The sequence below is a fragment of the Podarcis raffonei genome, chromosome 5, assembly GCF_027172205.1.
Source record: "Podarcis raffonei isolate rPodRaf1 chromosome 5, rPodRaf1.pri, whole genome shotgun sequence".
NCBI lineage: Eukaryota > Metazoa > Chordata > Lepidosauria > Squamata > Lacertidae > Podarcis > Podarcis raffonei.
Window position 1 is genome coordinate 94,463,950 of NC_070606.1, and position 25,581 is coordinate 94,489,530.

Here is a 25,581-nt window from a genome sequence, read left to right on the forward strand (position 1 = left end):
AGCTTCCACCTATCGTGGGGGACTGGAGCCTCACCTGCATGCTTTGACCCCAAACACAACCACTGCCCCTGCCGCCACCACTCTCAATGCAGCCCCCACTCACCTGCTATCTGAAACAAGTTGGCGAAGAGGATGATGGCCTTGGTTTTATGGGTACGGTCAGACCAATATCCAAACAGCGGGCCTGTGATCAGCCCGGCAAAGCTAAAGGCAGAGATGCCCAGGCCCAGGAAGTAGGGCTCAGCATTGAGAGTTTGCAGGTAAGCCCAGAGGGTGGGCAGGATCACAGCTGCGGAGAGGCGAAAAAATAAACTCCAGTAAATAGAAAAGTATCAAAAAGAGCATCCATCAGAAGTGGCTTCCAGAAAATATTATGATTAATATTATTGCTATTTAAATTTGCATACCCGTGGGTCTCAGGGCAGTTACAACATAAAAACACAAAATACATAATAAAAGTAAGTACCAAAACAACCCAATCACCCCCAACACATTTTAAAAGGACATTGGATGTCAGTCAGCCAAAGGCCTGGTTAAAGAGGAACATTTTTGCTGGTAACCGAAAGGTGTATAATGAAGTCACCAGGCGAGTCTCCCTGGGGAGAGCGTTCCACAAACTGGGAGCCACTGCAGAGAAGGCCCCGTTCTCGTCTTGCCGCCCCCCAGATCTCTTGTGGAGGAGGCACACAAAGAAGGGCCTCAGATGATGATCTCAAGGTCTGGGTATGTTCATATGGAAAGAGGTCGTCATTGAGGCATTGTGGTTCTGAGCCATTTAAGGCTTTATAAGGTTTAAGGCTTTATAGTTATGAGAGCAGGGGTCTTGAATAAAACATTGGGGAAGAGACAAGCCCCATCCTACACAATCGATCACATGACATGCTACATGCACATCATTTGTTTGACAATGCCAATCTGTTTGGGGGGGGCAGTCCCCTCAAATATTTTATTGGGAGGGCCAAAGACCCCTCAGCCCCTAGGAGTTGCCTCCTGTGTATGAGAGGCTACAGGTCGTTGCCATGAGAGTTGTCCCGTGGTCTCTCCATTTCCCCCATGCTTTCTGAAACTCTTGTCTAGTGTGATCTCAAATTGCCTCTGTTAATCTAGCCGTTCCGTTTTTGCTGGCAGTTTCCTTTTTCCAGTTCACAATTCACAAAGGTGAGCCCCAAAATACATACCTGGACTTGTTTCAATTAATGTCTGCAGGAGACTTTGTGGACATTTAAGTTATAATTAGAAAAATCTTAATAATTATTCATAAAGGAAACAGTTTATAAGAAGTAAATAAGGAGGCCAGATACAGGATACAGGAAGTCTTTTATTTGGTTGTTTGTACTGTTGTGTGTTATGTTATGCTCACTGTTACAACATGTGCTTCTCTTTTTTTTAACTCTCAAAACCCTGTGAAGCAACCTATTGGTTGTATTGTTACATCTGCACCCCACACTTAATCAAAGAACACGCAAGCATCATTTGCTGCAAGGAGAACGCAAGGCAGGTTGCAGGTTCAATCTCTACTGGCATTTCCAAGTATAATAATAATAATAATAATAATAATAATAATAATAATAATAATTTATTATTTGTACCCCGCCCATCTGGCTGGGTTTCCCCAGCCACTCTGGGCTGCTTCCAACAAAGATTAAAAATACATTAAAATGTCACACATGAAAAACTTCCCTGAACAGGGCTGCCTGTATGGCTGGGAAAGATTCAATTCCTGGAACCCTGGAGTTTCACTGCCAGCCAGTGCAGACAAGATGGAACTAGATGGGCCAACGGCCTGACATCATACAAGGCAGCTTCCCGTATTCTTATGCAAAACCAGAGCTCTGCTAGATCAGGCCACAGGTCCAACTGGTTCACCCATCCTGCTGCCCACAGTGGCAAGCAAGGCTTGAAGGCAACAGTCCTCTGCCATTATTGCTCCCCAACCAACACCTTTCCACGTGGCAGGTTGCCTCTGCTCCTGAATACATCATGGTGACTAGGAGTCATTAATATCAGGAGTGACACCCTGCAAGCTGGAGTTATTCATTAGCAAGAAACTGATCTGCACAGACTGGGTGGAGTGTCTCATGAACACAGCAGCTCCTCCCTTGCTTGCCATACGTCAGGAAAATTCCTGCTGTGCTGGTTTTTGGGTGTAAAAATGGCGTCGAGGGGAGGTTTTGCAAAATTGGCAAAAAGTCAAGGAAAACCTGGATGTATGGCAACATGATAGGAAAAGCAGCTCAAAAAGCTTAAAATCACTACTTTGCTGTTAGGTTTCCCCCCAAAAAAGCTCAACAGTTTTGGGGTCTTCCTATAAAAAAGCTTAACATACCCATGGATCTGTTGCTGAGACTGAAAGTCCCCACCTCCCCTCCCCTCCAGGGCTTCTCCCAAGCAATAAGAGACTGTGCCTGTGTGAAGCTAACTTCCCAGCCCTTTTCATGACTCTTCTGGTTCTGGGAAACCAGGTGAGAGGAGTGCATGTCGCAGCGGGACTCTTCACCAGGACTCTTCACCAGTGGGACTCATCTCTGCCTCGTGGCCTCCCTCCTCTCCTGCTCAAGCTTGTGCCTCTGATTGTGGACTTCTCTGTCACAGACTCTCCCAGCTCATTAAGTCTTTGACTGGATGTTCATGAATTCAAGTCTTATGGGTGGGGCTGTTATTGGTTGGTTGGTGTTTGTGTGTGTCGTGTTCTTGGTTTTATTATGTGTTTTGTGTTTTTATCTTGTATTTTTACGTCGCAAACTGCCCTGAAATCTACATATGAAGGGCGGTATACATTTTTTTAATAATAATAATAATAATAAGAATAATAATAATAATGAAGAACATGTTTCTCTCCACTTTCCAGGCATAATTTTGTACAACTCACAGTCATGTCTCGCCTCACCTTTTCTCTAAATGAAACATCCACCTATTCTTCTAAATTTTAAATCCTCCAAGGTTGCAACTTTTCCTCACAGGGAAATTGTTGCATCCCCTTGATCATTTTGGGTTCCCTTTTCTTAACACCAAGATCAAGTATTAGAAGAGTGGGAGGAAAACCTCCCCTCTGTCCACATTATCCACACTATGCCTAATTTTAGGGATATTTATCACCTCCTTTAGTCATGTTTTTCTAAGCTTTATCCCTCCAAGTGTCCTGCAACTATTACTGATTTTGTACATTTGTCTCTTGGCTTTCTTCCGTGAGGGCTTTCAGAATTTCTTCTATCCTGGCACTGACAAAAACCCAGGCCTGTTTAGTTTCTGCAAGGCTGCTGCTTCCGGCACCTTGAGAATAGTGGGAGGAATCTCACATTCAAGGGTGAGCCAATGTGAGGACTAGGGAGCTGTAGTCCAACAACACTGGCCTCACCCCTGACCTTGGCAATGCTGTCTGAGGCTGATGGTACCTGTGGTCCCTATTGCCTACCCCCTCTGACTCCAATCATGCTTACTCCAGCATCTTACCCCAAAAACATTTCCATATTGCAGCCCAAGCCTATTATGTTCTTACTCTGGAGTATGGCCTGCTAACCTCATCTCATTCACAGGGCAGAGGAACAGCAACCCAAACAGCCAACCTATCCAAGGACAATTGGCAAGCTTCTAGAAGTCAAAGGTTAGGATGCAGGTACTAGTTTCCTGGGTTAAACCATTTGCAACTGGAAAACAAATTCACAAGGCACAGCATTCTGGACTCCACCGGAGCAAGCCAACTGCACAGGTTGAAAGTGGTGAGAAGTGAGAGTTGGGTATGTTCAGCTTGGAAAAGAGGAGACTGAGAAGAAATGCGATAGCCGTCTTCAAATATCTGGAGGGATCGCACATGGAAGAGGGTGCAAGCTTGCTTTCTGCTGTTCTAGAGCGCAGGACTTGATCCAATGGATTCAAGTTTCAAAAAGGATTATTCCGACTAAACACCAGGAAGAACTTTCTGACAGTAAGAGCTATTTGATAGTGGAACGGTCTCCCTCAGGAGGTGGTGGACTGTCCTTCCTTGGAGGTTTTTAAGCAGAGGTTGGATGGCCATCTGTCATGGATGCTTAAGTTGAGATCCCTGCATTGCAGGGGTTGGACTAGATGACCCTCGGGTCCCTTCCAACTCTAAGATTCTAAGTGATGGGCATGGCAAAATACTTCTTACAGTCACCTCCTCCCACTTATCTGGGAATGGCAGAAGCAAAGCAGGTGTGTGTGGAAAGTTCAGGGCTAAAGAACTGCACCTTCTCAAACTTAACCACGCAATTCGTTTGATTATCTACAGGCCAGGATCTTGTCAAGGCAGGCATGCTGAACAACTGGCAGAGGCAGAAAAACCTCAAACCACTCAATGTGCACTTCTGGAACATGAAATAAAGATGAGAATCTCTCTATGAAATCTGCATTAGATCAGAGCATGGGTAGACCAACTAAGGCCCGGGGGCCGGATCCAGCCCAATTGCCTTCTAAATCCGACCCGCAGACAGTCCGGAAATCAGCGTGTTTTGACCTGAGTAGAATGTGTCCTTTCATTTAAAATGCATCTCTGGGTTATTTGTGGGGCATGGGAATGTGTTCTTTCTCCCCGCAAAAAATATAGTCCGCACCCACAAGGTCTGAGGCACAGTGGACCGGCCCCCTGCTGAAAAAGTTTGCTGACCCCTGGATCAGAGCATCAAGCCTCCATCACCAAGCTCCTCCCATTAAAACCTGAGCTTCCTAGGGGCAGAGTGTGCTACAAAGGAGCAAGGGAGTGTGCTACAAGCAGCAAGGGAGCCCTTTCTGGAGGACCTCTTGGCCAGATAGGGGAAAGGGAGGCTGTTCTGCACTTTGTGCTCTGTGTGTGTGTGTCTTTAGCTTATAAGCACCACAGCAGGCACTGTTTTGTTTTGCTCAAATGCAAGTCACTCCTGGAGCCTTTTTGGACTGGAGACCTGGGTACCAGAGCTGTAAAGGCGTAATAAAAATAATAATAAACACCAGCATGATGAGACCAGCTTCAACTAAAACGGTATGTGAGTGTGTCATAGGAACCAACTCATAAGAGCTGAGGTCCCTTTGACCCCCCCCAGTAAAATATTTGAGGGGGGTGTCCCCCATGTTGATGGGAGCATTGCCATTCAAATGGGGGGGGTGCCGCATCCTGGGACAGATTACATGGGGCAGGGCTTACCTGCCCCATCATATTTTATTCAAGTTGGCACCCCTGGCGCATGTAGATATGTGCATGCGTGTGAGGGGGTGAGGGAGGGAGAGATCAAGGTACATATAAAATTGTGGGGTACCAAATCTAATAATACACACAAAAACAACACCAGCATGTTGAGACCAGCCTCAACAAAAACCGTGTATACAGTGGTACCTCTGGTTAAGAACTTAATTCGTTCCGGAGGTCCATTCTTAACCTGAAACTGTTCTTAACCTGAGGTACCACTTTAGCTAAAGGGGCCTCCTGCTGCCGCTGCGCCACCACCGCACAATTTCTGTTCTCATCCTGAAGCAAAGTTCTGAACCCGAGGTAATATTTCTGGGTTAGCAGAGTCTGTAACCTGAAGTGTATGTAACCTGAAGCGTCTGTAACCCGAGATACCACTGTATATGTACGTGTATAGGGGCGTGTGTGTGTGTGTGTGTGTGTGTGTGTGATGAAGCTATATATATATGTATAGGGGCGTGTGTGTGTGTGTGTGTGTGTGTGTGTGTGATGAAGCTATATATAAAATTGTCAGCTCTGTATCCAGGGTCCGAACACTCCCCTGGTACTCCCCCCCCCCCACTTTGATGCCCATCCCATGCCCATGGAATCTCACCGTACTCAATCCCTCCCGACAGGAAAAGGAGGCCAATGGTGAGGTTGGTCCATTTCTTCTTCCGCTGCACATCCATAGACACCTGGCGTTGGGTTCTCCCCGGGGACAGAGGCGGCCCGTCGAAGGAGCGTGGGGCCGAGGTCTCCTCCTTCCCTCCGGAGAACTCAAAGGGCAGCTGGAGGCGGCGGCAGCGGTGCCATCTTCCTCCTCCTAGCCCTCACCATTCTCCCTGCCTCAGCAGCAGCAGCAACGCTCCTCTCCAGCCCCTTTTACGCACACGCCCATCCAGGAGCCCCTTTGGCACTCTCCCTCTCGCAGCCCGCAACCTGCGCGTCGCTGCAGCTGTTTTGCCCGACCAAGGCAGCTGCAGCCGGGAGAAAGTTTATTGAATGGTCGGCGAGCGGGCGGGACGAGCGCGAGCGGCAGCCAATGGAGAGCGCATCCTCGTCCCCCAGCCTACCCGGCTCCCCCCCCTCCTGCTGCTAACCTGGCATCGGGAAGGAAAGGGGCCGGGCGGCCAATGGGAGCGCGCCTCCTCACAGACACATGCAAAGCATCCCTAAGTCACCTGGCCGAGAGCTCTCTCCATTGGCGCAGGAGGCAGGTTGGGCGCCTCGCTGTATATTTCCTTAGGCTTGTCCGCCAGATTTTACGCACCCGCGTCTTGGGAACGTAACCTGTGGCGCATCTGGCACAGGATTGCCTTCTGGCCAGAGGCTCTGCAGGATTGCAAGGCAGGGAGCGAGTCCCATCCTTACCTTTAGATGCCACCCTCAGTATTGGAACCTGGTGCCTGCGCTCTGCCGCTCAGCTACGACCCTTCCGAAGTGGGATTTTGCTTCCAAGCAAGGAGTAAAAAGCAGGGCTGTCAATGGATGCGGAAGCCGAACAGGCTTGCTTTTTTCTGCAGGGCATGCAATGCCGGGAAGGGCTTCACCGCCTGAATTTCTGCATTTTGCTGCAGCTCTAAAACGCACAGGAAACCCACCCAGAACAGCAGTCTGGTAGCTCCTCTGAACAGCACATAGAATCATAGAGTTGTTAGGGACCCCGAGAGTCATCTAGTCCAACCCCCTGCAATGCAGAAATCTCAGCTAAAGCACCCATGACAGATGGCCATCCATGACGGGAAGAAGTACAAGGTTGTACTTGGCGGTTGTTTTTCTTCCCCTTGTGAATACCATAGTTTAGAGGTCCCCGGCCCTAAGGAAGTCAGACTATCCTCCACCAGGGCCAGGGCCTTTTCAGTGATGGCTCCGACCTGGTGGAATGCTCTGTCCCAGGAGAGTAGGGCCCTTCAGGATTTAACCTCCCTTCTGCAGGGCCTGTAAGACAGAGCTATTCCGCCTTGTCTTTAATTTGAATTCAGCCTGATCTTTTATTTCCCTTCTCTTCCTTCCCTCTCCCCTTTTATGAAGATCACCCGCTCTGAGACCCCACAGCTAATTCTCCCCTGGCCTTCTCGCTGGCCTAAGTAGGACCAATTCAGCCAGCTAGCCCTGGGGAATTCTCTAATTGATTTTTAATTTTTGAATTTGATTGTTGTTCATGTTTTTATACTGTATTTTATGCTGCTTTTATAATGGTTTTAAAATGTTTTACATTTGTCGTTAGCCGCCCTGAGCCCGGTTTTTGAACCGGGAAGGGCGGGGTATGAATTAAAATTATTATTATTATTATTATTATTATTATTATTATTATTATTATGACATTTAAGCTGCAGCATCGAGGTGGAAGAAATTCAACAGGTGATGCTTCTGCCTGCATGCAGATTCAGTGATGGGTAAAGCATCACCAGTTGGATTTGTGGTAGCACTACACAAGCCAAGAGCCCAGCAGTCCTACCTGAAATAAGTCAGCAGCTTTATTTACTGGCTTGGCTGTGCAAATATACAAGCGATACTTGAATGCGTTTGGAAGAAAAGGTCTCCCCAGGGGTGTTCCTCTGATGAAGACCAAGGCCAGCTCAGTAACTTTTGCTGCCTGAGGCATGATGGCACCCTCCACCAAGGTGCATACAGAAACCAACTCGACTGACAGCTGAATCATACTCTAGTTCTGGTCAAAGGACAATTTCTTGCACTGCACTTGAGGGCAGCAGGTTGGCACAGCGGGTGCAAAGTAGGCCACGCGGCTCTCACTGCTCTGTTCCCTCCCCACCCCTCAGTAAGTGCCACCTGAGGCAGCTGCCTCACTTGCCTCATCATAGGGCCAGCCCTGAGAAAGATCACCAGCCACACATTGCAGCTTGCTAAGGGCAATTGCTGCCTGGAAGCAGGACCAGAAAGCTCATCAGATCCCCTGGTGAGCTACTATAGATTTGTAAACTTCTGTGGGAGCCTTCCTCTCCCCCGCCCCCCCCCCCCGCTGAAGTGTGGGATACATATTATTATTACTCTTAATTGTAAAAAGGATATGATATATGTCAGTCGGCTGTATTCAGCATGTGCTGGGTCACAGGTGGTGCAAAGAATCCATCGGGGCCTTAAGTGCTATGTTAAATTGACCAACTACAAAGAAGTTGCCACTCTGAGTAGTGGCATTTCTGTCTGTTATGATGCTAATAAAATAGGTGGATAAAATCTTGGAAGCCAGAACTGGTCCAATCCTGTGCAGATGGAATGGGAAAAGTTGCAGCAACGCAAGAGAGGAAGAAACCGCTCAACTCCCACAGTACCATTGGCTCGATAACTGAAATTATTTAAAAGAGCAGCTGCCAATGCACTCCAGGCAATGTAAAGGAAATACTTTAATTAATAGGTAAAGGTACCCCTGCCCGTACAGGCCAGTCTTGACAGACTCTAGGGTTGTGCGCTCATCTCACTCTATAGGCCGGGAGCCAGCGCTGTCCGCAGACACTTCCGGGTCACGTGGCTAGCGTGACGAAGCTACCCTGGCGAGCCAGAGCCGCACACGGAAACGCCGTTTACCTTCCCGCTGGTAAGCGGTCCCTATTTATCTACTTGCACCCTATTTATCTACTTGCACCCGGGGGTGCTTTCAAACTGCTAGGTTGGCAGGTGCTGGGACCGAGCAACGGGAGCGCACCCCGCTGCAGGGATTCGAACCGCCGACCATGCGATCGGCAAGTCCTAGGAGCTGAGGTTTTTACCCACAGCACCACCCGCGTCCCACTTTAATTAATAGGCAGTTAATAATTCTCAAACACTCGTATGCATCGTTGAATATTCAATGGCAGCATTTAAAACACACGCGCACACACACACACACACATATATATATATATATATATCGTAAACTGCCCTCTAATCCTCAGACAAAGGGCGGCGTGGAAATTTAATAAATAAAATAAAATAACCACACGGTGCATCGTAATACTTAAATTTATGTAAGTTAAAGGTTTTTTTTTAAAAAAGTAAACGCAGGATGAAAAATAAAATATATAAATGAGATAGAATGCATTTAAAACGGGGTGATATACATACACGGATAAATATACGTATACTCTACACACACAAATATATACTGTATTTATTACTCCTGCCCCGCCCCTTCCCTTTATTGCAGATTTAAAGGTCGGGATCTTTTTTGACCTCTTTCGGGCTTCAAAGCAGACTTGTGCGCGTGCGCAGCTGAGGGACGCCCCCTCCCCGCCATTCTCGCCCTCTTCCTCCTTCCAGTCGCTGCCGCCCTTTCCCAGCCACCCCTCTGCCCTCTTCCAGCATGTCCGCTTGAGCCTCAGGCTCCTGACGTCATCGCCAGGCGCCCGCGCCGGAAGCGAAGGGAGGAGAGCGGCGCTCCATGCACACCGCGAGCGCGCGCGTGGCTATAGCAGATCGGGAGCCCCCAGCTGCTCCGGCTGCTCCTCCCGCGTTGCCATGGCCGGCATCCTCTTCGAGGACATCTTCGACGTGAAGGACATCGACCCCGAGGGCAAGAAGTTCGACAGGGGTGAGAGGCAGGCGCTCGTTTTCCAACCTCGGGGGCCACAGTGGTCCTTTTCCTGCGGGGGGTGGGATGGATGACCTTTGGAGGTACCCCCCTTTCATTCTTCCCGTGGTCCTATCCTTCCCCGTTTCTGTCTGCCCACCCTGCTCCTGGACACGGAACCTCATCCTTGCTTCCCTGCCCGCCTGCATGTAGGCTGGTCGATTTATACTGTGTTAGTTTTATGATGTTAGCCTCCCTGAGCCCGGGGAGGGCGGGGTACACAAATAAAAATTTATTATTATTATCTACAGTAAGCCCACAGCTTAAGCAATGTGTGTGTGATGGATCGCACCCAAAGCCAAAGGCATTTATAGTCGAAACCCAATGAGTGCAATGGCGGGTAGGATTGCTCCCCCTTTAAAAAATTTTTTGCCTTGGGCACAGCTGAACACACACAAGTTAAATGTACCTAAGTTGCAGGCTTCCTGCATTTACATGTGCAGTGTACCCTTTCTTTTTCTCCTCCAAGGCTCTTGAGGTGGAGTGTTCTTGGTTTCTTTCTCTCCCTTCCCCTCATCCCCCAGTTTCCCCCTCCCATTTGACCCTTGCAAACTACCCTGTGAGGTGAGTTTGGTGGGTTGTGATAGCGGCTCTGAGCTTTATGGTTGACGGGGAATTCAAATCTGAATCCCCCCCCCCAAAATCCTATTTATTTATTTCTATTGAATGGGCACAGAAGTCCCTCTCCGCCTTAGGGTCAAGCTTCTCTTCAGGTGTTTTTGGAATTGGGTTTTAAAAAACTGTTTTAACTGTTTGTAAATCTCCCTGAGACACATAGAAAAGGTGCTTTGTAGATACGTCATATATTAAATACAATCTCAAAGCAGTTTGGAAATAAAAACCATTTCATATATGTATATAAACAATTTAAAATCCAGTGCAGCTACATACTAGTCCAACAGTCTTTAACAGAGTCGAGTCACGGATTTTATCTCTGCCTTAAATAAATAAATAAACAAACAAACAAACAAACAAACAAAGTCTTCCAGCGTGCTGTAGTGCAAGGGTACGTCTATAGTGGTGATGTTTGCTGCTATTAGTAGTAATAGTGCTATTTCTACTATTGATACTACAAGCTATTTCTACTATTACTACTACAATGCCTAAGTTTACTAAGTCTACAGGTGCAGTAGGGCTTGAATTTATGAAGCAAGAGTGATGGGGAAGGATCTCCCAACAGTTCAGATGCTAATAACCATGGCAACAAGAGAGAATGTGGCCCTGGTGTTGTGGGGAGAGCTTCTGATTACAAATTGAGAGACCTAGGTTCAAATCACTAGTTGTCTCACTTTGGTGAGCCTCCATCCCTTCAGATCTTGGCTTAAAAACCTTACAGCTTTAGGTCCCTTTCTCTTTGATCTGTGAGCCAGGGTTTCAACAGATATTCTGTATTTAAATGCGCAACTCTTCATCCTTCTCTCTGGCTCTACGAAACTGAGTGGCTTGGCATTCTAGCAGAAGTGGAGGTGGGGTCTGCCTTCTATTCCTCTATCTCCTAATAATTTGACACCCAGATTTGTCTCCCTCCAGTCTCCCGACTGCATTGTGAGAGCGAGTCTTTCAAGATGGATTTGATCCTGGATGTGAACATACAGATCTACCCTGTCGATCTTGGTAAGTGAGTGCAGTCAGGGGGCTTGCCTGGCAGTGTTTCTCTGACCCACAGCTAGTTAAAACTTTTTTAGCACATGGATCATTTCCCCTGCACACCCACCCATCCCAACATTACATGCCAGCAGTGGATGTGTCCATAGCAAAAGCAGGCATGGCCATCTCGTAATCACAAACACTCATCACACTTACGCATTCCCATTGCACACTTGCCACATGCAAAGATTTTCCCCTCGCCCATTGTTTGAATGCACCCATATCTCTTGAAACACATGACATTTTTTTCCTGGAAATTCAGCTGCCAAATCTGTGATGTATGAAGCTAGACCAGGCATGTCCAAAGTCCGTTTGGGGGCCCAATCCGGCCCGCCAGTTGGTTTAACCCAGCCCCTGTGGCAGTTTATTTCCTAACTAAACAATTTCAATCCCAAAAAAAGCTCAACAACTTTGGTTGGCCCTCATGGCCCTTCACTTCATCAAATCTGGCCCTCTTTGAAAAAAGTTTGGAATCTCACAAACATTAGCTGTAGTGAAAAGACTCCTCGCTGTCTTATTTTTGTTTCCCTGTGCATTTCAGGTGACAAATTCCGCCTTGTGATCGCCAGCACCTTGTATGAAGACGGGACCTTGGATGATGGAGAATATAACCCAACTGATGACAGGCCATCCAGGTAATTGGGGACCAGAGGATGGCAAACAGAGGACTAGCCAAGGAGAGGGCTTCACGAATCAGTCCTGTGGTTGTGTGCCCTTCCTTTCAGCCTTCTGTAAGGTCGAAAACTAGCTTCTTTTTGTAGTTCCTCCAAAACCTACACTAGATGGTATTTGTCTGGCTCGAGAGACAATGAAGTGTGCCTCCCAGGGTGAAGTCAAACCGTTGTGTTAGTAGCACAAAGGTGACCTCTCCAGGGCGCAAGCATGGGCAGTATAGAGACCCAAAGTGTGTCCTTACTTGAAGTGTAAACACAATGGTTCTACTGCCTAATCCATGGGTCGGGGAGCTGAAGCCCAGGGGCTAAATGTGGCCAGCCAGGTCTCTCTGTCTGATTATTGGAGCTCTCTCCTGGCTGCACCCCTCTCTGGCTCTGCTTTGCACCACAGGTATTTTTGCCTCGGTGGAATGTCTCTTTGAACTCTGATGATGCCCTTTGCCTGTCTGGATGGAGGATTGAGAGACAGAGAGAAAGATTTGCATGCCTTGCTCCACCCACTTCTTCCTCTGGCCCCTCATAGGTTGCACAGGACGAAGTGCAAGCCCTTGAGCTGAATTAGGTTCCCCACCCCTCTTTTCATCCTCTGCAGTTTGCTCCTCATGCACAGGGCGTCTGTCTGTCTGCTTGGCACTCTCTAAGCCACGCCTCTCATGAGCTCCCTCTTCAGTTCTTCCTGCTCCTCTTAAGTCCTCCTGGGCTGGGCCAGAGAGGAAAGAGCTATAAAAGGGGTGCTGTTTGCTGCAGACGTGCTGCCCAATATTTTGTTTGCCTTTGTTACCCTGTATGTATTTTACATTTATTTCCTGCCTTTCCTCCAAGGAATTCAAAGGGGGGGTTGTGGCTCTCTGTTCTCTGCACACTCTGATCCTCACAACAACCTTGTGAGGTGGGCGGGGCAGAGAAAGAGAGATTCTTCCAAGGGCACCTATGTTGGAAGGCAGATTTGAAACCAGGTTTCCTTAGATTTAGTCCAGCACTCTAGCCGCTATACCGTACAGCCCAAGGATGGGACACCTGTGGTCTCACACTTGTGTTTGGCCTACAATGCCTACCATCCCTGGCCATTGACTATGCTGGCTGAGGCTGATGGGAGTTGGAGTCCAACAAAACTTGGGAGGGTCGGAGTTTGCCCATCTCTGATATGACATGCAGGACATCTGGTGAAGGCATCTGAACTTATTGTTCCCCAGGCTGCAAGTGGATTTAGAAAGAGAAAATCTGCAGGCTCTGTGATCCGCACTGTTTAAAACTTGTGATGCAGCTGAAACAGATATGCAGATCTTTATTAGCATGTTGGTACAACCTGAAGTGATGCGATGGCCACAAAACCACACATGTTCTCTCCTTCTCTTCCACTGTTCCTTTTGGCTCCAGGGCAGACCAGTTTGAGTATGTGATGTATGGGAAGGTGTACAGGATCGAGGGAGACGAGACTTCCACAGAGGCCGCCACACGCCTGTAAGTGTCCCCCCTCCTATTTGCGGAAAGGGCTGGTTGGAAACGAATAGGTACATAATAACCTTCTCACAAGCTCTCGTGAGCGTGGAGTATAGCTCTTTGAGATGCTCGATATGAAAGGAGTTAAGCGACTGGATTGGGGGCAGTGGGGAGTGTATAGGAAGATGGTAGGAAGGCGTTCCCAGGTTGTTGGACACCTGTCCTTTAGAGCCAATGGAGCACCGCCCCACCAGTAATATGCCCTCAGCCAGCCCCACCTTCCTGGCATCTAACTTACAGCCAGGCAGGCAGTGGTGTGTCCTGTCATTGCCTCTGGCGCCACCTGCTGTTGAGCTCCCTGCCTTCCACCCTACCAGACCCATTGTGCACCAGCCATGGAAAGTGAGGGCCAAGAAGGACGTCCAGCAGAACTGGGGGCAGGATGGGGACATAGACATGCAGCCTCTTGTGGGAGTGAGGTCCATAGTTTAAGTGTTGCATGATCCCGCTGGGGTTGTTTTAAGCCCCTGTGGCTGCCGTGGTCTCCCTTCCTGCTTCTCACCTTTCTCTGGTCCACCCTTCCTCCTCTAGCTCTGCCTACGTGTCCTACGGTGGGTTGCTGATGAGACTCCAGGGAGATGCCAACAACCTGCATGGCTTTGAAGTAGACTCCAGGGTTTATCTCCTGATGAAGAAACTGGCCTTCTAACCGCCTTGGGAGTTGTCGTGGCAGCAGCTTGGACTCAGTGTGGGCATTTGCTGCCTCCCAAGTATATGGAGGGAATATTGCTGGCATTGGGGGGGTGTTAAAAGAAGCATCTCTCCCCAGCTCCTCTCCTCAGCTCCTCCTCCTCCTCACATCCCCCCAGCCAAGCCTCAAGGAAGATCACCTTTCTTCGGATTCCGCCAGGACTGCAGTGTGAAAATGTATCCCAAATGTCCCCTTGGTTGCAGCAGGCAGAGTGCCAGCCGACTGAGAACATCCCCTACAACAAAGATGTTGAAAGGGCTACGGATTTACTCTGTGCCTATGATAAACTCTCATTTTTATTACACAGGTGATTGTGGTAAGGACACAGTTCTGTGAGAACCAGCATTGCCATCATACGCTGGGTTGGGGATGGCCGTCTTCGCTTGGGGCCTGGGGAAGAGGAGGGAGCCTCTGTTTGACCTCAGTTTCTTACCTTAATTAAACGTAGCTTTTATATAAATATATATATTTGGCTGTTGTATATACGCTAGAAAGTTCACTGCCCAAGCATTTGAGAATAACAAGCTTGCAAGACTGCAGTCAGAAATCCATATTCTGCAGATTGAAACCACTTATCTGTTTGCTTTTGGAGACCTTTTGATTTGTCATATATATATATATATTCCTAATGTTCAGGATCTGGATTCTTCCTCACCACCACCCCCACTCCAAATACTGCAATCCTGGCCAAGTTTCATCTCACATAGCAAAGGAGACAAGGCCTTCCTGGGCAGAAGGACAGAGAGCGAGACAGATGAAGAGAAAGCTGTCCTGATAATGTCAGAAAGGAAAAGGGGGAATGACAAGATTCTGGACTAGGACCAGGATTCTGGCTTTTGTGGTGTAATAGGAGATTCCCTTGTGGGTTTGAGTACACCAAATTCATACTTTATTCAGTAATGCACTACCAGACAGAGTTCAAAGAGTGCATGAAAGCTTTCCATTAGGACACTCTATGTAGGCAAAATATATGTCATTCTGGCTGTTTCACCCTCTAGCCAACCAGCCTCTGTTAACCGATCGCTCCAGTATCTCTCGTTCAGCCACAGTCCTTGGAAACACAGACTCAACACTATTTTTTACTGTATGTGCAGAGCCCTCCTTGCACTTTACCTGGAGTTGTTTTCCACTTCAAGGGGATCCTTACGGCTGAATTTTTCAGTGGTTCTTAACCAGTTTTGTGCCCACGCCATATGCTTGCACACATGACGCTGCCCTCCCTGATAATGAGCCTAACAAAAGCATTCATTCAAAGAAACCTCACTTTGGAAGAGGCCTTGGGTAAGCTTTTTGCAGCCTTGTGCCTCTCCCGCTGCTTTGGGCTACTGTTCCCATCGGATGGGAGTTGTAGTCCAAAACATCTGAGGAAGCCCGGCCTACTGTGCCAAAACAAGCGAACCATGGGCTGCGAGTGGCAGCGTGGTGTAGTGGTTAAGAGCAGTGGACTCGTAATCTGGTGAACTGGGTTCGCATCTCCGCTCCTCCACATGCAGCTGCTGGGTGACCTTGGGCCAGTCACACTTCTCTGAAGTCTCTCAGCCCCACTCACCTCACAGAGTGTTTGTTCTGGGGGAGGAAGGGAAAGGAGATTGTTAGCAGCTTTGAGACTCCTTCGGGTAGTGATAAAGCGGGATATCAAATCCAAACTCCTCCTTGAAGCAACGTGTGTTTTGTAGTGCTCTGGGATTTTCCCATGATGCACCCACTGCGTGCAAGGACAGTCACCTCTTCGTACCCTGTATTTTGCTCACCTATCCCCATGTGGCTGGTAAGATACAACAGAACACATTCTGGGGTATTTTTTTTTCTTTAAAAAAAGGATAAGTCTTTATTGTTCTAAGGTTTTGTGTAGAAAGCCATTGTGCTCTTCCAGCACAGAGCCTCGGGAAGGGCTGGCTCTGGTCCAGTCTCAGAAGGCACCACACCCTGCCTCCCTCTGGGTGGGAGCATCAGTCTCCTGCTGCCACATGTGGGTGGGCGGGAGGATGTCACATGGCCATAGGCAGATGCAAGATATGTTCCCCTTTTGCTCGGGTGTCTCCTGCTGCCCAAAGCCAGCCGTTCTTGTTCCACAGCTGCCCACACCGTGTCCTCTGACTATTGGTGTCGGGAGGAGAACAGAAGTAGTGTGACAGCTTTTCAATGTGCCAGAGGCTGCCCCCACTTTCACCAAATACTCTGGTTGTATTCAGGTGTTACTCCAAACTGGGGCTGGCCCTACCGTTGGGCAGAGTGAGGTCACTGGAAGCAACAGCAGTGACAGGGGCTCGCAGCTGGCCTCGCATCCATTAAACTAGGCCGTTAACCAGCACAGTACATGATCCCATCTCCAGGATCAAAGTAAGAGACCTGTGCCAGCTTCTGTGTGTGGAATTGTGTGTTGGGGCACCCATAGTGGTCCAATTTCTCTGGTGGACCCTGTTCAAAGCCATGTGGGAATAATGTGGAGGCTTGGGGTCAGACTTGCCTCCAATGTCTGTGGCACACTCCATCCCAGATGGGGAAAGGCCTGGAGAGGAATTCTAAGTGTTTTCGGTTCAGTGTGCCCCGTGCAGCTGGAAGCCCTGATACTGAGGAAGAGTCCAAGCATCCATCATGGTCTCTCAGAGAGGAAAGAGCTCCTGTCCTTTCTCTCAAGATGCTGAGCAATGCCCATTTGCCCCACTGGCTTTGCACAGAGTACATGGCGGGGGGAGCTCCTAAAATCTCAGCCCCTTTCCCAAGCAAGGCAATGAATGGCTCCAAGAGTATAAGATCATGTGAGGAACTTGGCTGCTGCCTGAGACTGCAGGTCCAGTATCCATTCATTACAGCACATCCTCCCGACGTTTCTCCAATGAAAAAAGGGGTGTCCTCTCTCCTCCAGCATTTTCCCAGTAAAAATAGGGAATCCTGTTCCATCTCCTCCACTGTTTCTCTGATGAAAATAGGGGTGTCTAAAGAGAAAGTGGGACATTCCGGGATCAAATCAGAAACCAGGACAGCTTCTGTCTTTTCAGGACTTTTCCCTGGAAAATCAGGACACTTCCCAGTCCGGTGCCTCTGGGAAGCTTGCAAGCAGGACCTGAGTGCAGCCACACACTCTCCCCCTGGTGACAGGTGTGCTGCCTCCGACACTAGGATGTTGCCATCGTGGCTGGCAGCTGGGCCTTTCCAGTAACCTAGCTGGGCCCGCTCAGCTCTGGAGACACTTCTGCAGGCGGCTAGAGCAAGCCTTCACAATGAGGGTCTCGTCCTTCCTTGGGTGTGTGTTTTTCCCCCCTGACCCCTGTGCTTTGAGGGCTTGGCCAGGCTTGCTCTTCCACACCTGACCACCAGAGGGCCTACTACTCGTCCTGTGCTTCTCTCCCTTGAAGGATCCGGCCAGCAGCCCATGGGGGGGTCTTTCAGTGGCCCCTGGAGGTGGTCAGACTGGGAGGTTGCAGGGCTGCAGGGCTGGCAGCCCTCTGTTGATCTTCCGCACTGCAGGAGTCTTTCCACAAGTCATGGAAGAGGAAGTGCAGCTTTCCCCGCACAAGCTGTTTGTAGGTCCCAAAGATTGTCCTAAGGTTTCTTTCAGGAATTAACTGGGAGCTGCTCTCGGGCTGTGCGGTGGGATTCTGTTCCTAAAATGAGAAAGGAAAGACAAGTGTGAGGGTGCCTGTCAGGGCTAGCGGCCACAGTGAAAAAACATTAATTTTTGGTAAACTGCTTTGATTTTTTTTTTAAAAAAACAAGCATAAATTTTATGAAATAAATAAATCTTGAATGCAGGATGATAAAAGGTCTTGGAAATCAAGCCTTACGAGGAACAGTTGCATACTGTCCTGCCAGAGCGGTACATGCTCTGGATATATCCTGCTTGGACTACTGCAGTGCGCTCTACGTGGGGCTACCTTTGAAGGTGATTCTGAAACTACAACTAAGCCAGAATGTGGCAGCTAGACTGGTGACTGGGAACGAATGCCGGGACCTTATAACACTGGCCCTGAAGGATCTTCACTGGCTCCAAGTACATTTCCGACATAAGACATTCAAAACCAACAAGCCTGCTATCCCAACCTGGTTAGCCCCCTAAAAACTCCGAAACCCCATTTTAAAAATACAATATACTCCCATAGAGACTCCTTACACTGCATTTGAAACCAAAATCGCATTTGGATAGAAACTGTTTCTCAGGCGGCTAGTCCTAGTCTTTATAACCCTGTACCTTCTTCCAGAAGGCAGAAGCTAAAAGAGATCGTTTCCGGGGTGCGCACTATCCTGCACTATCTCTGCAGCTTTCTTGTGGCACCTAGAAGCATAGATTTGATCCAAGGTGGGAAGAGTGCACCCAATTATTCTCTCCGCAGTCTTTACAACCCTGGACAGGGTTGTTTTTTCCCTGGAGGGCAGCTGAGAAGGATGAAACAGACATGCACCAGATGGAGGCTGGATGAGAAGGACGCAACAGCTCGTGATGCCCTGCAGGGCCCCCCAAACTGCGCCCAAGGAGACAGGCCCCCCGGGCACAGCCCGGAAACATCTGAAGGGCCGCAAGTCCCCCCCCCAACCCTGAAATCGAGGTCAGCAAAGCAGAGTCATGTCTAGGTACAACAATAACTCTCGCTGTTAGTGATTTCCAGTAACTAGCATTCAGAGACCTACTGCCTCCAACAGTACATAGCCAGAGGGCATTGCAGATATTACTCCCCATGGATTTGTCTAATCCTCTGTTAAAGCCATCCACGTTAGCAGCCATCAGTACACCTTGCAGAAGCAAATCCCATAGTTGTAACTATTTTCTGCAGTGGCTCCCTGTTTGTGGAATGCTCTCCCCAAGGAGTTTTGGCTAGTACATTCATTAGACACCTTTAGGCACCAGGGGAAAACATTCTTCTTCAACTAGGCCTTGGCTAACTTTTAAACGTGTTTGGGGATGGGGAGGAGAGAGGTTTATTGGTTTGTGTTTTTTGTTTCTGTTTTTATCATGTATTTTGTGTTTTTATTTTGTATTTTATGTTGCGAACCACCCTGAGATCTACAGATGAAGGGCAGCAATAAATCATCATCATCCTGGGGAAGCCCCCTTCGGCCTCTCACCTGCCACCCAAAGTTTCGGAGCTGCAGGAGGAAGGAGCTGGCTTTCTCATAAAGCTGCTGGAGCAGTGGTGAGGCGCAGCCCCGGCTCAGCTGGTCTTGGGCGGCTGCTGTGCCATCCACCAAGTTAGCCAGATCACGGAGGGTTTCTTGCCCTTTGTCTTGGTTCTGAAAGAGTAAGAGAGAGGGGCAGTCGTTGGGTGATTCTGACATTTCTTATTTATTGGTTGGTTGTTGTGGTCATATCTCAGCTTTGCTCCAAAGATCTGAAGATGGTGTCCAGACCTCTCCCTGCCCGTGGCCCAGTATACCTGAAGGAGCATCTCCACCCCCATCATTCAGCCCGGACACTGAGGTCCAGCTCCAAGGACCTTCTGGCGGTTCCCTCCCTATGTGAAGTGAGGTTGCAGGGAACCAGGCAGAGGGCCTTCTCGGTAGTGGCACCCGCCCTGTGGAATGCCCTCTTAGCAGATGTCAACGAAATAAACAACTATCTGACTTTTAGAAGGCATCTGAAGGCAGCCCTGTTTAGGGAAGTTTTTAATGTTTGATGTTTTATTGTGTTTTTAATATTCTTCTGGGAGTTGCCCAGAGTGGCTGGAGAAACCCAGCCAGATGGGTGGGGTATAAATAATAAAGGTAAAGGTAAAGGTACCCCTGCCCGTACGGGCCGGTCGTGTCCGACTCTAGGGTTGTGCGCCCATCTCACTTAAGAGGCCAGGGGCCAGCGCTGTCCGGAGACACTTCTGGGTCACGTGGCCAGCGTGACAAAGCTGCATCTGGCGAGCCAGCACCAGCGCAGCACACAGAAACGCCGTTTACCTTCCCGCTATAAAGCGGTACCTATTTATCTACTTGCACTTAGGGGTGCTTTCAAACTGCTAGGTGGGCAGGAGCTGGAACCGAAAGGCGGGAGCTCACCCCACCGTGGGGATTCGAACCACCGACCATACGATCGGCAAGTCCTAGGCACTGAGGTTTTACCCACAGCGCCACCCGCGTCCTGTCTAAATAGTATATTATTAATCATCATCATCATCATCATCCTCGCAGCAAAACTGTGAGATACTTAAGGATGGGAGATTCAAACTCTGCTCTCTCAGGTCCTAGTATGTCATGGACCGGCTGGATGCAAAGGAATGGTGGAAAGAACCAGCTGAGGAACTCCCAAGGGAAGAAGAAGGCTCAGAGCCCTGGGATTGGTGGCGGGACAAGGATGAGTGAGAGCGAACTCCTTTTCGTGTGCTTCTTCTGGCATAATCAAAGCAGCACCACAAGAGGGTGGTGTTGCCTTGCAGGAGTCAGTTTAGATTAAATGGAAATGGAAAGACGCCCTTAGGAAGGAGGCAGAACAACCCAATGAGGACCAAGCATCCGTCACTGCACAATACCGGGGGCTGTTGCAGGGTCTGTGCGGAATGGAGTATTAAAATTAAGGAAACGTTATATGCATGGTGCATCATAGAATGGTGAAATTGACTCTACTAGACCCATTTTTTAAAAAAAGCAATGTGGACTGAAGTCACTTCTGGGGCATGGGCATAGCCAGGATTTATGTTGGGGGTGTGGGCAGGACAGCCCCCTGTCCTGTTCCAGAACCAAGCTACCTGCAATGCGATTGGTCAGTTCACAGAAGCCATGCCTGTCGTTCAGTCGTGTCGCTAGAATGTACCACAACACCATCCAGGTGACCTCAGTGAGCATTTCAATTCCAGATATTCTGATTATTTCTAGTTTTAGTTAAGTTTTTTTTATTTATTTACTTGATTTGGGGGGAGGCAGCTGCCCTCCCCTGCCTGCCTGGCTATGCCCATATTCTGGGCCCCCTCTGGAATTAGAGGCCTTGAAGCTGAAGCTTCATTAGTTTCATAGTAAAGGAAGAAGAAGAAGGGTTTGGATTTGATATCCCACTTTATCACTACCCGAAGGAGTCTCAAAGTGACTCACATTCTCCTTTCCCTTCTTCCCCCACAACAAACACTCTGTGAGGTGAGTGGGGCTGAGAGATTTCAAAGAAGGGTGACTAGCCCAAGGTCACCCAGCAGTTGCATGTGGAGGAGTGGAGACGCGAACCCAGTTCACCAGATTACAAGACTACTGCTCTTAACCACTACACCACACTGGCCCCTGGTCCTAGAAGATGCCATGGCTGGCTAGGAACCTGAGTGTGAGCCCTCCAGCCTGCCATGGCATCTTCTTTTACGTCAAATGCTTGTAGCATTTGGATTAAAGCCATCACAGCTCAACAAGCCCAGGCCCCAGCCCTTGACCCATAGAGGGTGGGTTGGTAATTTTTACATACTCACTGTCTTTGCCATCCACTCTCGGAGGCTGAACCCGACCAGGGGCAGCTGCACAGGCTGCTGGAGGAAGGGGAGTTCCTCGCACTGGTTCTGCGGAAAGGACAGAAAAACCCTGAGAGGAGAAGCAACCAGGCCAGCTGGCAGGAATGGCCAAATGCACAGGGCAAATGCAACCACCTGGCCTCCAACAAGTCACAACCCACAAATGAGGTGCAAAGCAATTACGACCGAACTTCATGGGTACCCAAAGGAACATGGTTTGGGGCTGTAGCTTATCTTTCCATTGATATATAATTTTCTGGTTTTACTCCAAAAAAAAGTGGTATTATGAACCATCATTGCCAAAACAAGATGACACATGATTGGATGTCTAAACACTCCTCTTGCTGGTTATTTGGCTATAACTTTTGATAGAATACAGATAATTGAACATTCTTTGTTGCATTACATTCTTCATTAAATTATCTTTTCATTGATATACAGTGGTACCTCAGGTTACAGATGCTTCAGGTTACAGACTCCACTAACCCAGAAATAGTACCTCGGGTTAAAAACTTTGCTTCAGGATGAGAACAGAAATCGTGCTTCGGCGGCACAGCGGCAGCGGGAGGCCCCATTAGCTAAAGTGGTGCTTCAGGTTAAGAACAGTTTCAGGTTAAGAACGGAGCTCTGGAACGAATTAAGTTCTTAAACCGAAGTACCACTGTATAATTTTATGGTATTGCTTAAAAAAAAAAAGTGGTGTTATGAGCCATCAAACCTCAGAAACACACTTTCTCCAAAAGGTTTCCACAATTTTGGCCACTAGTGTGGACACATGGTTCTCTCCCTGCATTTTGTTCACATAACCACAGGAAATAGTGGCTGCCCCAACGCTGTGCTGTGTGGTTAAAAATTCTAATGAGCTGGCTGGGGCTGATGGGAGTTGTGGTCCAAAACATTTGGGAGGCACTAAACTAGGGTTTCCCAAACTTGACTGTTTTTGGACTACAATTCCCATCATCCCTGACTACTGGTTCTGCTAGCTAGGGATAATAGGAGTTGAAGTCCAACAACAGCTGGAGACCCAAGTTTGGGAAACCCTGCACTAGACTGAGAAAGGTTGATCTAAATAAATAAACTGTGTCCTTCCTTGCAGCTGAGCAGTATTATCAGGGCCGGCCCACCCGTGAGGCAAGGTAAGCAACTGCCTCAGGCGGCAGGATTCACCAGGCAGCAGGTCGCAGTATCAATCTTTCTCCCTCGTTCCTGATGTAGAGCTGCCCTCACCCCTTCTTCTTTGGCAGGGGGAAAGGAGGCCCCATTTTGGGGTCCGACTCAGGTGGCAAAATGTCTTGGATGGCTCTGAGTATTATTCTGGGCCACCTATCACATGCCACCCACTCGGTGAGTGGTGCAACCTTAAGGAAAGTCTATGGAAGCCAGCAAAACATGCCAAGGCCCCGATCTGCCTGGGTGAAGTGAAACAGCATTGCTTACCACTTTGTCCTCCAAGTCCATGGCTTCGGTGATGTACTTCTGGATTAGCCTCCTGTCACAAACCAGCCTGGTGGGACTCATCTCAAACAGGTCCAGACAGAGCAAGAATACAGTGAGGAGAAGGAGGAGCCCTAAGGGAGGTTTGAGGGAGGAGAGACAAAAGGATAGATGGCCAAATGTTTGGTACCCTCTGAATCAGCTTGGCAGGTAGGCTCCCTAGACCTCCTTCCTTCCTTCCTTCCTTCCTTCCTTCCTTCCTTCCTTCCTTCCTTCCTTCCTCCTCAAAGAGGTTCTCCCCAGGAAACCATGGAAGCCACATTGAGAGCCATGGAGGAAAAGCTGAGATATAAATGTGATGAATGATGATAAAGTTAGGTGGGACAAGGAAACCCTCTGCCCCAGGTAATGGGAGGCTGAATTAGGGCGAGCTTGCGGGCAAAGGAGCTGTCCACAGACTCTGCAATTCCCTTGCCAGTCCATTTCCCAGTTAAATTTGCCCCTCAGCAGCTATCAGGCAGATGACAAGGATATAACAAGTACCTCTGCTTCCTACACACAGAGATTGTATGTGCACACACACCTCCTTTGACCCAGAAAGAAAATGTTCTGTGTATGAATAGAGGACCAGGATGATGGTGAAACTAGATTTCAGACATCATTGGTTCAATGTACAAAGGGGTGGGTGCCTTCTCCTTCCTGTTCAAACACCTTCCAGTACTGTATTAATATTTGCTGTATGCGAAGCTGAGATAACCTGGCTTCACTTCTGAAATGGTGTGTTGTGCACACGCCAAGGTTTAGCAGCTGAACGTGTGAGGCTGCAAAAGTGCCTCTGAGCATGTGCAGAGAGCCCGGCCCTCAACACAGAGAAACCTTAAGCAGACCTCATAATCTGAGGTGGAGGGAAAGGTCACCTAGAGGAGAGGAAGAAGGTTTAAGGCACAGCACTCTCCACCCACCCCAATGCTGGAAATAACAATTTCAGTTTCGTTACTTCTTCTCCAGAATTTTCACCATTGGCCTGAACTGGGCTTCATGAAAACAAAACAGGATCCAAGTTCTTTCCTCTGCTAATTAAAAAGACATCACCCAATGAACTAAATCTTACGCTGCAATCTTGTAGCCACTCACGAGTAAGCCCCACCAAATTCTGCAGGACGGATTTTGGCAATCAGAGGACTGTACTGTTAGTCAATGACCCACATGACCATTTGTCAATTAAGGAACTAGTCAAACGAGCATGCATCTGCATGCAATTAAGCAACATTTCTGGGGGGAGGGAGCACCACCCTGCTTTTTAGAGAGGCACTGCTGTGTGTAACAGCAAGACATGTCCTTGGGGAAATCCATAGTGGAGAGGAAGTCCTGGATAGAAGGGTAGAGTTGGAAGGGACCCTGAGGGCCATCTAGATCAACCCCCGCTCCTTCTCAGGACGCTCTGCACTGGAGGCAACACTATCCACAGCCCCTCGCTCCAGCCCATGCCATCTAGGACTGGGGAGAAGGAGGGCTTCCAGCAGAGAAGGGTGTGTGGCTGTCCCACAGGCCGGTCTCCCCAGGGAGGCGAGCTCAGCACTCACGGTTCAGCTCCATGCCCAGCTGGCAGCTGCCTGGTCACAGCATCTTCCTGCCAGGGAACAGCGGCTGCCTCCCAGCTGCCGCCTGGCTTCCATGGACGGTGCCTTGAACGGTGCCACAGCCACGAGGGCAGGCCAAGGGGGCTCCGACGGGCTTTCTGCGTAGCTGCCGGCACCTCCGAGCCAGCGCCGCGCGGCTTCCTGTTGTGAAGCTGCTGGTGACCTCTGGTCAACAGCTTCCGAGCAGCAAGCCCGAGCCTTCAGGAAGACTTCCCACTTCCAGACATTTCCTCCTGGGCTGACGGAGGAGGCAAGGAATGACAAGGCCGGCTGGCTGGCGAGCTGGCTCCCTGGTGCGAGAGTTTCACAGAATCGTAGAGTCGGAAGGGACCCCCGAGGGTCATCCAGTCCAGCCCCTTGCAATGCAGGAATCTTTTGCCCAGCGTGGGGCTGGAACCCACGGCTCCAAGATTAAGAGGTTCATTCTGTGGCCGTTCCCCATGCTTCGGGGCCAGATGCACAGTCCTGTTGTGCCTGCTCGCCTCAGTTGGTGAAATTGGGGGGTTCTGGCGAGCACCACGAAACCTGGAGCTGGGCTCACATGGCCTTGCAATGAAGAGACTGGCATCTGTCAAGTTTCCCCCGGTCTGGATGCATCTGTTCCAAAAGACTTGGGGGGAAAAGGAGTTGAGAGATGACCTAATCTGGGGAGAAAACAGCAAGGATCTGATGAAGAGAGCACAGCAGAGGTTATATTTTCTGAGAATCCTCTCTCTCAAAGGACCTGTTGATGGCATTTTACCATTGTACTATTGAGAGTATATTAACTTATGCTCTGTGTGTGTGGTTTGAGAGCTGCACAGTCAGGGGGAAAAACAATGCTGTCCAGGGTTGTAGAGACAGTGGAGAGAATAATTGGGTGCACTCTTC

At 49.0% G+C, this 25,581-nt stretch overlaps 3 protein-coding genes across 6 annotated transcripts in view; 1 reads left to right on the top strand and 2 right to left on the bottom strand.

Moving 5' to 3' along the window:
• LOC128414831 (major facilitator superfamily domain-containing protein 8-like) overlaps window positions 1-6,212 on the bottom strand; it is a 30,138-nt gene extending 23,926 nt beyond the window's left edge. For both annotated transcript variants that reach the window (XR_008330746.1, XM_053390700.1), the window contains exons 1-2: window positions 5,772-6,212; window positions 104-289 (exon numbers count right to left, since the gene is read on the bottom strand). Coding sequence is in view for 1 of the 2 variants with exons in the window: in XM_053390700.1 (XP_053246675.1) it covers window positions 104-289; window positions 5,772-5,847 (262 nt within the window). In the remaining variant the exon portion in view is untranslated. The remainder of the gene's footprint in view (window positions 1-103; window positions 290-5,771) is intronic.
• Window positions 6,213-9,499: 3,287 nt separating this feature from the next.
• On the top strand, window positions 9,500-14,698 carry POLR2H (RNA polymerase II, I and III subunit H). 3 transcript variants are annotated; one of them, XM_053390709.1, is made up of 5 exons: window positions 9,502-9,683; window positions 11,253-11,336; window positions 11,911-12,004; window positions 13,421-13,504; window positions 14,075-14,698. In XM_053390709.1, the coding sequence occupies exons 1-5, from the start codon at window positions 9,611-9,613 to the stop codon at window positions 14,190-14,192; spliced, it is 453 nt and encodes a 150-aa protein (XP_053246684.1). In that variant the 5' UTR covers window positions 9,502-9,610; the 3' UTR covers window positions 14,193-14,698. The 3 variants fall into 3 exon arrangements, with proteins under 3 accessions (XP_053246685.1, XP_053246684.1, XP_053246686.1); XM_053390711.1 differs by having other exon boundaries at window positions 9,607-9,683; window positions 11,237-11,336; XM_053390710.1 differs by lacking the exon at window positions 11,253-11,336 and having other exon boundaries at window positions 9,500-9,683.
• Window positions 14,699-17,493: 2,795 nt separating this feature from the next.
• THPO (thrombopoietin) lies at window positions 17,494-25,099 on the bottom strand. The gene is made up of 5 exons (XM_053390707.1): window positions 24,655-25,099; window positions 23,075-23,205; window positions 21,599-21,685; window positions 19,296-19,460; window positions 17,494-17,839 (listed from the first exon to the last, which is right to left on the bottom strand). Exons 1-5 carry the CDS (start codon window positions 24,665-24,667, stop codon window positions 17,621-17,623), a joined length of 615 nt encoding a protein of 204 aa, XP_053246682.1. The 5' UTR covers window positions 24,668-25,099; the 3' UTR covers window positions 17,494-17,620.
• Window positions 25,100-25,581: the final 482 nt, after the last annotated feature.

Bases quoted from the DNA above. Each gene is read 5' to 3' on its own strand.
- POLR2H (XM_053390709.1), top strand. From the start codon at position 9,611: ATGGCCGGCATCCTCTTCGAGGACATCTTCGACGTGAAGGACATCGAC. The intron at 11,337-11,910 runs GTAAGTGAGTGC...TGTGCATTTCAG, and splicing joins GATCTACCCTGTCGATCTTG to GTGACAAATTCCGCCTTGTG. The intron at 12,005-13,420 runs GTAATTGGGGAC...TTTTGGCTCCAG, and splicing joins ACTGATGACAGGCCATCCAG to GGCAGACCAGTTTGAGTATG.
- THPO (XM_053390707.1), bottom strand. The intron at 21,686-23,074 runs GTAAGCAATGCT...TCCTTTCCGCAG, and splicing joins TGGACTTGGAGGACAAAGTG to AACCAGTGCGAGGAACTCCC. The intron at 17,840-19,295 runs GTGAGAGGCCGA...TTCTCATTTTAG, and splicing joins TCCGAAACTTTGGGTGGCAG to GAACAGAATCCCACCGCACA.